The sequence below is a fragment of the Oncorhynchus keta genome, chromosome 9 (genome assembly GCF_023373465.1).
Source record: "Oncorhynchus keta strain PuntledgeMale-10-30-2019 chromosome 9, Oket_V2, whole genome shotgun sequence".
NCBI classification, from domain to species: Eukaryota; Metazoa; Chordata; class Actinopteri; order Salmoniformes; family Salmonidae; genus Oncorhynchus; species Oncorhynchus keta.
In genome coordinates this window covers 38598729-38611700 of record NC_068429.1, presented here as the reverse complement: position 1 = coordinate 38611700, position 12972 = coordinate 38598729, and the positions used below count along the sequence as shown (strand labels likewise).

At 43.1% G+C, this 12972-nt stretch overlaps 2 protein-coding genes across 4 annotated transcripts in view; both read right to left on the bottom strand.

Moving 5' to 3' along the window:
* myo5b (myosin VB) overlaps nt 1-2157 on the bottom strand; it is an 83006-nt gene extending 80849 nt beyond the window's left edge. The window contains exon 1 of one of the 2 annotated variants that reach the window (XM_035776398.2): nt 1966-2157. In XM_035776398.2, the coding sequence (XP_035632291.2) occupies nt 1966-2043 (78 nt within the window). In that variant the 5' untranslated portion in view covers nt 2044-2157. Of the gene's footprint in view, nt 1-912; nt 1352-1965 lie in introns of those variants that run through there. The other variant, XM_035776399.2, reaches the window with a different exon arrangement.
* Nucleotides 2158-4247: 2090 nt separating this feature from the next.
* cfap53 (cilia and flagella associated protein 53) lies at nt 4248-12718 on the bottom strand. Of its 2 annotated transcripts, XM_035776397.2 has the most exons (9): nt 11741-12718; nt 10985-11159; nt 6745-6974; nt 6468-6641; nt 6054-6357; nt 5733-5951; nt 5395-5611; nt 5123-5225; nt 4248-4753 (listed from the first exon to the last, which is right to left on the bottom strand). In XM_035776397.2, exons 3-9 carry the CDS (start codon nt 6768-6770, stop codon nt 4510-4512), a joined length of 1287 nt encoding a protein of 428 aa, XP_035632290.1. In that variant the 5' UTR covers nt 6771-6974; nt 10985-11159; nt 11741-12718; the 3' UTR covers nt 4248-4509. The 2 variants fall into 2 exon arrangements, with proteins under 2 accessions (XP_035632290.1, XP_035632289.1); XM_035776396.2 differs by lacking the exons at nt 10985-11159; nt 11741-12718 and adding an exon at nt 7371-7926.
* Between the last annotated feature and the right edge of the window lie 254 nt (nt 12719-12972).

Genomic DNA, 12972 nt, shown 5'->3' with positions numbered 1-12972 from the left:
GCAAGTTGTAGATTAGGAAGACGTGTCAGAGTCCAGGGTTAGATTATCTTTCCTGTTGTTGGAGCCTCCCAGTTGCCTCATTGATCCTCAGAGGCTTGTGACTTGGAATAAATACTTGGTGTTGCCATGCCAAGCAGTCTGCTGCCTTTTTATATATTTTTGTACAACCAATCATTTCATACATGAGAGACCTTCGAGATATTGGGGGGGTTGTGCATTGTTATACCTCGGGTAGGGGTATATCAAAAACTAAAGCCCTTTTTGAGGATTGGGCACAAGCCTGTGTTACTGCATAAAGCATGTTCCCACCAGAAATAGAATATTCAATCAATCCATGATTAAAACGCCTCTTTTGACCCTCTTCACAAAGCAACTTCAGTATAATTTGTTTGCAATTATCTATCCCATGTTCAAAACTCACTGTCGGCCTGGGAGATACTGTACAATCAGATTATGAATGCTTTGACTCACTATCCTTTAATAAAAGATAACATAAGTTATTTTATCTTAAGACTAGTCAGTATTGAAAATGTATGATTTTACTATTATGGCCACAACCTAGGTCCAGCAGTAGCTCACAAGGCTAGAAAACAACAGTAAACTACAACCGAACACCGATACCAGACCGAAACTAAACTTGCTCGTGCACCTGTCAGACAAGCTGCAATGACATCCGAGCCAGCAGAACTGGGATGGCTGGCACTCGATTTCTTCCTGAACACTTGTCATTACGCCTGCATTAAAATACATGCCATCCAAGCAGGAAACTGGCTTACAATGGCGAATTCTACAATTACACCCTCTTTAGATGTGGTGGCCCAAGAGGTTGGTTCAATAATTATGCAATAACAAAAGGACCTGGACTGGAGAAAGAATTGTATATAAAGAATCAATACTGTACAAATCACTCACCTTTGAATATAACTCGTTTACGGACATGGTCCAACACTATCAACGAAAACTGAAAAGTAACTGCAGCGTTTTATAAATGACAAGATCTCATGATTGTTGATAATCCCGTAAAGTTTTTTCATCTAATTAGAAGTTTAATTCGTCGTCATATTCCCGAGTGTCGTCGTCCAGGGTTGAGTTAAATATGTTAGCCACTTCCGACCCCTTTCCTGGTCACGAACGGCAGGTGTCTTCACGTGGATGAGTTGCGTAACAACTCAGTGTTGCTTGATCCCCCTTATATTACTCAATAATGAAAAACGCCAACGAATGACGACTGGATATGGGTAGCCAGCCCCAGTAGGTTATAAGTGCAAATACATAAACTATAAATAGTTTATCAATAGCTTCCCTTTAGATCCTCCCCGTCGTATCCATGGACTCAAGTCATGTTGACTGGCAATAGCTCAGGCTGTACCGAAGTACCGCACGAGACCCCAACTGGCTCATCAGCGCACTACAATTTTATTCCAGCTCTAAATGAGAACGAACATTACAGTGGGGATACCATGGTGTTCTGTGGAGGGGTAGGTCAAATGATGGGTTTAGGTCATAATGCTAAATTGAAAACGTCTAATATACGCCTATATGTATGGCTATTATATGATTTATCTTGGCACATTTTGGGAATCTTAATGAAATTAACGCAACTTTTTGCTCCACCCCACAAAATCATTCTGAAAAGCAAAGGTATGAATAATCAATTACTATGATTTCTTGAACTCAGTGGACCTAGTATCTTAGTTCAAGGCAAGCATTAACACGTCAGAGTGTTATCTTTGATTGTAGTAGTACAATCTGTGACAGGAACTAGGCTGTTACCTGAAGCCTATAAAAATGTCATGCTTAAAATTTGAAGTTTTATGTCCATGACAGCTGCAAGGTTACAATATTTTGGGAAATTAGACTTTAGAAAACTCAGCATCATTTATACATCCTGTTCCGCATTTAGTCCCACTATGATCAACAATATCACAAAATACAACATGTAGGTCTACAGCAGTAGTATGTTACCTTGCAGTAAAGTTCATGGTCAATCTTCCCCTCTTGTCTCTTCATTATGTTGCTATGTTCCTTCACTTGCCTTTTCATTATGGCGTTATAGTCCTTAGATACTGTATGTAGTAGAAGATTCTGCTACTCTATTCAGAGGTAGCTGTGATTATTCCATGTTCCAGATCATACTGCTCTCAAGACATTATTATCAGTAGGCTATTTAAGCCTTAGCCTTAGCAGAAGGCAGGCTTGAAAGAAGAAAAAAATCCATTCCAATATCATGCCATGACTACACTCCCAAACCACTCCTTCTGCAGGTATGGGGTGTTGATTGACTTCACCTACCAGGCTGCTATATGGAATCTGAAAAGTATGCAGGCACAGTCAAAATAGATTCCACCCATTATTTTTATTTATTTTTAATTAAAGCCCCACCTTATCTCAGCTCACTGGTCACCATAGCAGCACCCACTCGTAGCACAAACGACAGCAGGTATATCTCACTGGCCACCCCCAAAGCCAATTCCTACTTTGGTCGCCTTTCCTTCCAGTTCTCTGCTGCCAATGACTGGAATGAGCTGCAAAAATCACTGAAGCTGGAGACTCATATCTCCCTCACTAGCTTTAAGCACCATCTGTCAGAGCAGCTCACAGATCACTGCACCTGTACATAGCCCATATGTAATAAGCCCATCAATCTACCTCATCCTCATAGAGTATTTATCTTCCTTTGCACCCCAGTATCTCTACTTGCACATTCATCTTCTGCACATCTACCATTCCAGTGTTTAATTGCTATATTGTAATTACTTCACCACCATGGCCTATTTATTGCCTTTAACTCCCTTATCTTATCTCATTTGCACTCACTGTACATGGACTTTTTCTTTTCTTTTTTTCTACTGTATTATTGACTGTACGTTTTGTTTATTCCATGTGTAACTCTGTGTTGTTATATGTGGCGAATTGCTATGCTTTATTTTGGCCAGGTCGCAATTGCAAATGAGAACTTGTTCTCAACTAGCCTACCTGGTTAAATAAAGGTGAAATATATATCATTTTTTTGAAATAAAGAGAACAGAGATCACAGATGGAACAGGTCACAAGGAAAATTACTAGTAATGTGCTATTTGCTCATTTGGTTTTCAAATGTCAATCCATGCCTTGTACAAGAGTACACAATTATTTTTCAACATTCTACAATTTGTACTGTATGCATTCCACTGAAGGTCACATTGAACTTCAGTAGTATTGATAACTAGCACAGATAAGTAAAAGGGTTTGTAAGGAAAAGGGTTTGTGTTATAATGAAATGGGCCTAAAACAGTCGGTTACAAAGAGGATAGAGATTACTCAGTTAGTGCTTGTGAAATATTTTCCACAGCAATCCGTTTGGAGAGTTGCGTATGCCTCATTCCACAGCAGTTGGTCCTAACGTTGGGGCTAACACCATGGGTTGCTTTGGGAAATGACACTGAGATAATAGGACTCAATGCTTTGACATGCCACTAACAACCTGTTCTGGTAACTCAGCCAGACTAACCACTGAATTCCTACCACCTGCTCAACTACCTACAGGTATGTGCCATGCGATGAGTCTAAGCATAATAGACTTAATGGCAGTATGACACTAAAATCCAGTTAGTCGAGTTGGGTGATACAATAAGCTTTTAGCCCAATTCTTATTTTTGGCACCACTAAATCATGCCTTATTTAAACATGCTAAATACAGGCACATCTCATTTTCGCTTGGTAGATTTATATAGCACATGATGCATTATCTTAAATGTCACACACACACACACACACACACACACACATACACACACACACACACACACACACACACACACACTAAACAAGAAGTTTTTCTTGTATCTTTCTCTGCCTTCACTTGCTGTAACTATATCCAGAGAAAGCAACTTATGCTCATGACACAATGTATTTCAGACTTTATCCCTGTATTATCCAACAACGTTATGTTTGCCATCACGTGATATTACATTACATTGCAATGAAATCCAGAAAGACACTGCTTTCTTGAAGTGTATGCAGGCAGGCCTCCACCTCCACAGTAATATTATTCAATTGAAAATCGACTTATCCTTAAATTAGGTACATTTAATATACCAACAACGTGCTTATAAAGAGTTCCTGAAATTGAACTGAAAAAATACATTTTCAGCGCTACCTACTGAACAAAATATGAACAGCTTTGTTCCTGGGGAAATCCTCCATCAATGTTTGAAATATAGCACTCTGCCATGGAGCAAAATGGAAACATTTTCTGAAATCAAAAATATGATTCAACTTATTTTATTTGCATTTAATATCCATTAGCCATTTTCTGAGAAACTTGGGACAGCTAATTTCGGATTTGTCTTAAGATGATTACACATAAAGCACTTGCCGGAGATGTATGTTTGTGAGGTAAGACAGGATCAGGCGTGTGGGTGTATGGTTTTTAGAGATTTGTTTTTGTGTATGTTGTCTGAATTACGAAAGTATGTGTTCCCTGTCGAGCCAGGCCATAAATGCATTTGCTTTACTTCACATGCTAGGTTACTCTAAGCTAAACTGTCCCTGTGGGTTAGTGGAAGAGGTTATCCTGAAGGGGTGGACAGCCCTGGTGTGTGAGGTAGACCTGGAGAGGATCTCCTGCATCTTCCTGTTGTACTGCTCCTGGTAGACCAGGCCTTGCTGGTGCTCCTGCTCTGTCTGAGATCTCCCCTCATCACGCAACTGCTGCTGGTACATCATCTGGGCCAGCAGGTCTGTCTGGAACTCCTGACAGCCCTGTCTCAGACTGGGAGAGGAAAGCAGAGATATGTATTAATTGTGAAGACTACTGCTGTGTGTGAAAAAGGGTCAAATGATTGTGTATTTCTGTGAGAGGACGCATATCAGAATCTTTGATCACACTATGCATATGTAACAGTATAACTTTATACCGTCCCCTCGCCCATACCCGGCCGCGAACCAGGGACCCTCTGCACACATCAACAACAGTCACCCACGAAACATCGTTACCCATTGCTCCACAAAAGCCGCGGCCCTTGCAGTGCAAGGGGAACCACTACTTCAAGGTCTCAGAGCAAGTGACGTCACCGATTGAAACGCTATTTAGCGCACAGCACCGCTAACTAGCTAGCCGTTTCACATCCGTTACACATACCGAGTTTTCTCTCTCTCATCCAGCAGTTTGTTCTCCTGTATGGTTTTGTTTAGCTCGTCTCTCTCCTCGGCCAGCTGAGCCTGTTTCTGCTTGTTCAAATCCACTAAAGAAGAAGTACAAATACACAAGCACACACACACACCATGAGACCACATCCCATTTAAAATATGACTTGTGATATAAACGATTAATTGTAAACTGTAAATCAACGGCACTGTCACAGAGGACCTGCCCAAATGACAGATCTGCTTCCCTCTCTTCCGCTTTCTTACATTTCTCCTGGATCTGCAGGCGGCGTGTGTCCATCACATCCTTCATCAGCCTATCCCTGGCTTGTTTCTCTTTGTGACACTGCTCTGCCCTCCGGGCCCAGGTCTGCTTTAGCTCTGCCTCGATCAGCTTCTCTGTCTCCACCTCCTGTCTCTTCTGCTCCTCAAGCTGATCGGCCAGGTACTGCTGGTACCTACTCTGCTCCTCTCGCAGTTCAAGCTGTGGTACACACACGCTCAGTCAGTTATCATCTGCCTCTTGTAGTTTCATAAGATTTCTTTGTGTGCCAAATAGTGACAATGTGGTAATTTAACACGCTAATACGACTCCACTTTCCCACCTTCCTCGTGACCTTGCCCTGTTTCTCATCTCTCTCCTCCATCAGCAGCTGCTCGAGCATGCTCATGTCCAAGGCCAGCTCGTCCTGCTGCTCCCTGGCCTGGCGCTTCATCTTCAGCCTCAGAGAGTGGTCGAGCAGCCTGCGCCGGCTCTCCTGACCCTGGAGCTTATGACGGTGCTCTCTCTGCTCCTCCAAATGCAGCATCTCTCTCTGCTCCCTCTGGGACACACACAGAGAAAAACAGAGAGGGCTCAATTAGTGATCACAAAGCAGAAACCCACACAGAGAGAAGCATCTCAGTTACAGACTGAATTCGCCTACCAGTAGCAGGGCCTCTTCCTCTTTGAGCTGCTTGGCCTGTTCTCTCTGCTGCTCGGCAGCCTCCATCTGGACGCGCAGGTAGACCAGCTGCTGCAAGTTACTCTGGCGTTGCCTCTGCGCATCCTGGCCCTCCCGCTCCTCCTTGGCTCGCCGGTCGCTATCCCACAGCTGAGCAAAGAGCTGCTCCTCCTCCTCTTTCTGCCGCTGCGTCACCTGCCGTGTACATAGCTGCGCAGCCCGCTCTGTGCAAATTTCGTCCTGCCTGCGCCGAGTCTGTTCAGTCCGGAGCTCCTCACTCTGCTCTCTGAAATTGGTCCATTTAAAAAATCTATTTGTATAGAGGTTTGAACACACACATAGAAAAGACAGCTGCAACATTGTCTTGTAGAACCTCCCTTTAGGTGTTCTCTCTACCTGAATAGCTGTTCAAGCTTGTCTTCAACCACACTTAGTCTTTCACTCTCCCTCCTCTCTCGCAGTAACTTGGCTCTCTCTCGCATCTTGGCTTGTCTCTCCAGTACTGTCTCCTTCTTGGTCTCCATTTCTCTCAGCAGTTCCTTCTCCTCTGCCTCCAACATATCATGCAGTCTAAGGGAGACAGGGGTGATAGACAGACATGGAGCAATTGAAATACCTCTATTAAAATATAATCAGCAGTTATAGGAACTCAACCGAAAGATTTGTCACAGACCTATCCCTCCTCTCATTGATGGTCATCTGATAGTGCCCAATGGCATCTTTGACCCGTCTCTCAATGGTTCCCAACACAATGCGCCGGTCAGAGTTCTTCTCCCAGCGCGTCTTAAGGTCACAGGTGTTCTGGTACTTGGTGAACTCCAACACCTTGTCCCGGGCCTCCTCCTGTTTCCTTCTCTCCAGGATGAGGTAGTCTGGAGGCCTGGATGATGGGAACCTTGCCCTCTGGAAAAGGTTGGTGAGGGTTTAGTACTTATGTTTATAGGAGGCAGCAGATTCTCCTGACCAAGTGACCTGGCCAAGGAAAACTCCAGGCCCTACTGTAGTTATTTGCTTTAAGTAAAACATTGTACAGAACTGTCACACGGGAATCTATCTGGCTACAGTACAACTAGGGGCCAGTTTTCCTACCCAGGTCAACTCGGGTCAGGAAAAAAAACATTTAAAAAATAATTGCTAGATATGCTTACTCTCTAATTTTACAAAACAATACGTTTGTTTAGCAATGTACAACATGTAGTGACGCGTATTAACGTTAGCTAGCTAACGTTAGCTTGCGGTAGGTTTCTTACTAGCTAGGATACTAACGTTAACTAGCCACAGAGTTTGTGCTGAACTTACCACAGCCACTGAATGAGGTGTTGGTCCCGTAAACTCGCGACATTGTGGTTTATTTCTAGTCTGACTGGCCAACATACTTGGATACAAAACAAGCTTCTTCCCAGCCAGATACTTCTATTTGTCCTGCATCCCATCAAGTTTCCCAACTGTTTCATGGACCTTGACGAGGAGTCTCTCCGGCGATTTTGTTGACGGAACTAGTAAATTGTTACCATGACAACTACAAAACATGCTGCAGGAGTTGATCACTGGCGCCGTGTTCGAATACCCATACTAACTCACTGTATTCTACATATTTAATGAGTATATACTACATACTATAAGTTAATTTTAGTATACTGTAAACGGAACAGTATCCTTTCAGTTGAGCGTACTAGCTCTTCGCCGGTCTACCGGAAGTTGATGCTGTTGCTATGCAACCTCTTGCTAGCTAGTTAGCGTAACAAATTACTAGTTAGACATTTTACGACTTCGGTGTGTTCTTAAATCCAACCTTGAGTGCCAGAGTCCGCTCGTAAATTCAGAACGTTGTCATTGTCCGTTTGTAAAGTCAGAGCGTTTCGCTCTCGGAGCGCACACTGGACGCTAGGCGGAGGAGTAGTAGGGTTTGAGCGTTCTGACCTTACAACGGCAGTCAAGCACCATTTTTTTCACCTTTATTTTACCAGGTAGGCGAGTTGAGAACAAGTTCTCATTTACAATTGCGACCTGGCCAAGATAAAGCAAAGCAGTTCGACAAATACAACAACACAGAGTTACACATGGAGTAAAACAAACATACAGTCAATAATACAATAGAAAAATAAGTCTATATACAATGTGAGCAAATGAGGTGAGATAAGGGAGGTAAAGGCAAAAAAAGGCCATGGTGGCGAAGTAAATACAATATAGCAAGTAAAACACTGGAATGGTAGATTTGTAGTGAAAGAATGTGCAAAGTAGAAATATAAATAATGTGGTGCAAAAGAGCAAAATAAATACAGTAGGGGAAGAGGTAGTTGTTTGGGCTAAATTATAAATGGGCTATGTACAGTTGCAGTAATCTGTGAGCTGCTCTGACAGCTGGTGCTTAAAGCTAGTGAGGGAGATAAGTGTTTCCAGTTTCAGAGATTTTTGTAGTTCATTCCAGTCATTGGGAGCAGAGAACTGGAAGGAGATGCGGCCAAAGGGGGAATTGGTTGTGGGGGTGACCAGAGAGATATACCTGCTGGAGCGCATGCTACATGTGGGTGCTGCTATGGTGACCAGCGAGCTGATATAAGAGGGGACTTTACCGAGCAGGGTCTTGTAGATGACCTGGAGCCAGTGGATTTGGCGACGAGTATGAAGCGAGGGTCAGCCAACGAGAGCGTACAGGTCGCAGTGGTGGGTAGTATATGGGGCTTTGGTGACAAAACGGATTGCACTGTGATAGACTGCATCCAATTTGTTGAGTAGGGTATTGGAGGCTATTTTGTAAATGACATCGCCAAAGTCGAGGATCGGTAGGATGGTCAGTTTTACGAGAGTTTGTTTGGCAGCATGAGTGAAGGATGCTTTGTTGAGAAATAGGAAGCCAATTCTAGATTTAACTTTGGATTGGAGATGCTTAATCTAAGTCTGGAAGGAGAGTTTACAGTCTAACCAGACACCTAGGTATTTTTAGTTGTCCACATATTCTAAGTCAGAACCGTCCAGAGTAGTGATGCTGGACGGGCGAGCAGGTGCAGGCAGTGATCGGTTGAAAAGCATGCATTTAGTTTTACTTGTATTTAAGAGCAGTTGGAGGCCACGGAAGGAGAGTTGTATTGAATTGAAGCTCATCTGGAGGGTTGTTAATACAGTGTTCAAAGAAGGGCCAGAAGTATACAGAATGGTGTGGTCTGCATAGAATTGGATCAGAGACTCACCAGCAGCAAGAGCGACATCATTGATGTATACAGAGAAGAGAGTCGGCCCAAGAATTGAACCCTGTGGCACCCCCATAGAGACTGCCAGAGGCCCGGACAACAGGCCCTCCGATTTGACACACTGAACTCTATCAGAGAAGTAGTTGGTGAACCAGGCGAGGCAATCATTTGAGAAACCAAGGCTATCAAGTTTGCCGATGAGGATGTGGTGATTGACAGAGTCGAAAGCCTTGGCCAGGTCGATGAATACGGCTGCACAGTAATGTCTCTTATCAATGGCAGTTATGATGTCGTTTAGGACCTTGAGCGTGGCTGAGGTGCACCCATGACTAGCTCTGAAACCAGATCGCATAGCGGAGAAGGTACGGTGGGATTCAAAATGGTCGGTAATCTGTTTGTTATCTTGGCTTTCGAAGACCTTAGAAAGACAGGGTAGGATTGATATAGGTCTGTAGCAGTTTGGGTGTAGAGTGTTGTCTGTAGCAGTTTGGGTGTAGAGTGTTATGACCGCGGCAGCTTTCCAATCTTTCGGAATCTCAGACGACACGAAAGAGAGGTTGAACAGGCTAGTAATAGGGGTTGCAACAATTTCGGCAGATAGCTTTAGAAAGAAAGGGTCCAGATCGTCTAGCCCGGCTGATTTGTAGGGGTCCAGATTTTGCAGATCTTTCAGAACATCAGCTGACTGGATTTGGGAGAAGGAGAAATTTGGAAGGCTTGGGCGAGTTGCTGTGGGGGGTGGAGTGCTGTTGACCAGGGTAGGGGTAGCCAGTTGGAAAGCATGGCCAGCTGTAGAAAAATGCTTATTGAATTCTCAATTATAGTGGATTTGTCGGTGGTGACAGAGTTTCCTCTCCTCAGTGCAGTGGGCAGCTGGGAGGAGGTGTTCTTATTCTCCATGGACTTTACAGTGTCCCAGAGCTTTTTAGAGGTTGTGTTGCAGGAAGCAAATTTCTGCTTGAAAAAGCTAGCCTTGGCTTTTCTAACTGCCTGTGTATATTGGTTTCTAACTTCCCTGAAAAGTTGCATTTCACGGGAGCTGTTCGATGCTAATGCAGAACTCCATAAGATGTTTTTGTGTTGGTTAAGAGCAGTCACGTCTGGAGAGAACCAAGGGCTATGCCTGTTCCTGGTTCTAAATGTCTTGAATGGGGTATGCTTATTTAAGATGGTGAGGAAGGCATTTAAAAAAAAAACAAGCATCCTCTACTGACGGGATGAAGTCAATATCCTTCCAGGATACCCGGGCCAGGTCGATTAGAAAGGCTTGCTCGCTGAAGTGTTTCAGGGAGCATTTGACAGTGATGAGTGGAGGTCGTTTGACCGCTGACCCATTACGGATGCAGGCAATGAGGCAGTGATCGCTGAAATCTTGGTTGAAAACAGCAGAGGTGTATTTAGAGGGCAAGTTGGTTAGGATGATATCTATGAGGGTGCCCGTGTTTACGGCTTTGGGGTGCTACCTGGTAGGTTCATAGATCATTTTTGTGAGATTGAGGGCATCAAGCTTAGATTGTAGGATGGCTGGGGTGTTAAGCATGTCCCAGTTTAGGTCACCTAGCAGCACAAGCTCTGAAGATAGATGGGGGGCAATCCGTTCACATATGGTGACCAGAGCACAGCTGGGGGCAGAGTGTGGTCTATAGCAGGCGGCAACTGTGAGAGACATGTTTTTTAGAGAGGTGGATTTTTAAAAGTGGAAGTTGAAATTGTTTGGGTACAGACCTGGATAGGACAGAACTCTTCAGGCTATCTCTGCAGTAGATTGCAACACTGCCCCCTTTGGTCGTTCTATCTTGTCTGAAGTTGTTGTAGTTAGGGATGGAGATTTCAGAGTTTTTGGTGGTCTTCCTAAGCCAGGATTCCAATACGGCTAGGACATCCAGGTTGGCAGAGTGTGCTAAAGCAGTGAATAAAACAAATTTAGGGAGTAGGCTTCTAATGTTAACATGCATGAAACCAAGGCTATTACGGTTACAGAAGTCATCAAAAGAGAGTGCCTGGGGAATAGGAGTGGAGCTAGGCACTGCAGGGCCTGGATTCACCTCTACATCACAGAGGAACAGAGGAGTAGGATAAGGGTACAGCTAAAAGCTATGAGAATTGGTTGTCTAGGATGTCTGGAACAGAGAGTAAAAGGAGCAGGTTTCTGGGGGCGATAAAATAGCTTCAATGTATAATGTACAGCCAAAGGTATGGTAGGATGTGAATACAGTGGAGGTAACCCTAGGCATTGAGTGATGATGAGAGAGATATTGTCTCTAGAAACATCATTGAAACCAGGTGATGTCATCGCATGTGTGGGTGGTGGAACTGAAAGGTTTGATAAGATCTAATGAGCAGGGCTCGAGGCTCTACAGTGAAATAAGCCAATAAACACTAACCAGAACAACAATGGACAAGGCATATTGACACCATGCTAATGTTGGCTAGCTACTTCCAGACACAAATGAGAGTGACCACTCAGACCATTTTACTCACCATAGCAGAGCTGGTTAGGCAGTATTTATGTTGTCCAAAGCGTTGGTGGCAACAATTTAATGACGCTTTTTTTTTGTCTGCCATATTCAACCGCTGCTGAGCACTTGTACATGCATTATTCTGTGCTCTGGACTGGTACACAATCGGAGTAGATAGCCAGAGCGAATTTACGAAAGCACCCAACGTTCATTGAGAACGCACAACGATAATACAATTTAGCTAAGAATGGAATAATTAAGTCAATAAACGTTGGGTAGTTAGATGGCCTATAGTTAATATACTGGCAAGTTTGATGTATAAGTAGCCAACTAACGTTAGGTAGCTAACATACAGGTGTTTCTGTGGCACACATCAAAGTCAAATATCTTCTATAGAATAAACTTCATGTCAGGATAGGCATCCGAAAGTAATAATGAATGTGTGTGTGTTATATTAAACATAGTGGACGGAGTAACATGTTAGCAAGCAATTAACATTTTATTACTATGGCTGAATTATTATCCTTACACTTTCAAAAATACTAGTCGAATGAGCATTGGGAGAGATTACGAATTTTGGCTAAAATATGTATTTATAGACTACAAAATAAGTTGCGGATTTAGGTATGGACGACAATGGCAGCCGCCCACCGCCACATACACTAGAAACAAATAGCCAAACCGAAAACTGCAGACAAAAATGCTTTCTGCTATTAAGATCAATGAAATGTAGGCTAAACTGACAACGAAGTGAAGAGCAGAAATCTCAAGTTCTAGCAAGCAAGTCGCAGCAATGAACGATTTTCGGCACAACGCCTGTTCATACTACTGTAATGATATGCTACGTGGTTCGTAAGGACAGCGTAGCTAACAAATTGTCAGCGTGTAAGGTAACTTATTGAAAAAGTAATTACTTTATTACATTTCTCAACATTTTGTTGTCATAATTAGTTAAAGCAATGAATTTGTATCCGCTGTTGGACTTTGGCTGCATATTTTCCGCCATTTTCTTGAAATCTGAAAACGATGTGGATCCACGCCCATTTCTTGAAGAATTGCATTATGGGCCCTAAAGTACGGAAATAGTGTCTTTAAAAAATAGATTTTATTATCAACAAATCGATACATAAATTCAATTACCCAATTTATTTTTGTAGGGTAAGAAAGTGTTTTTTTGTTTGTAAATTTACATTTGTGTATATGAAATTTGGCCAAAAGAATAATGAAATTCATTACATAAAAATGTTCATCTTA

Bases quoted from the DNA above. Each gene is read 5' to 3' on its own strand.
- cfap53 (XM_035776396.2), bottom strand. From the start codon at position 7,445: ATGTTGGCCAGTCAGACTAGAAATAAACCACAATGTCGCGAGTTTACG. The intron at 5,952-6,053 runs GTAGGCGAATTC...TGTGTGTCCCAG, and splicing joins AGGAAGAGGCCCTGCTACTG to AGGGAGCAGAGAGAGATGCT. The intron at 5,612-5,732 runs GTGGGAAAGTGG...TGTGTACCACAG, and splicing joins AGGGCAAGGTCACGAGGAAG to CTTGAACTGCGAGAGGAGCA.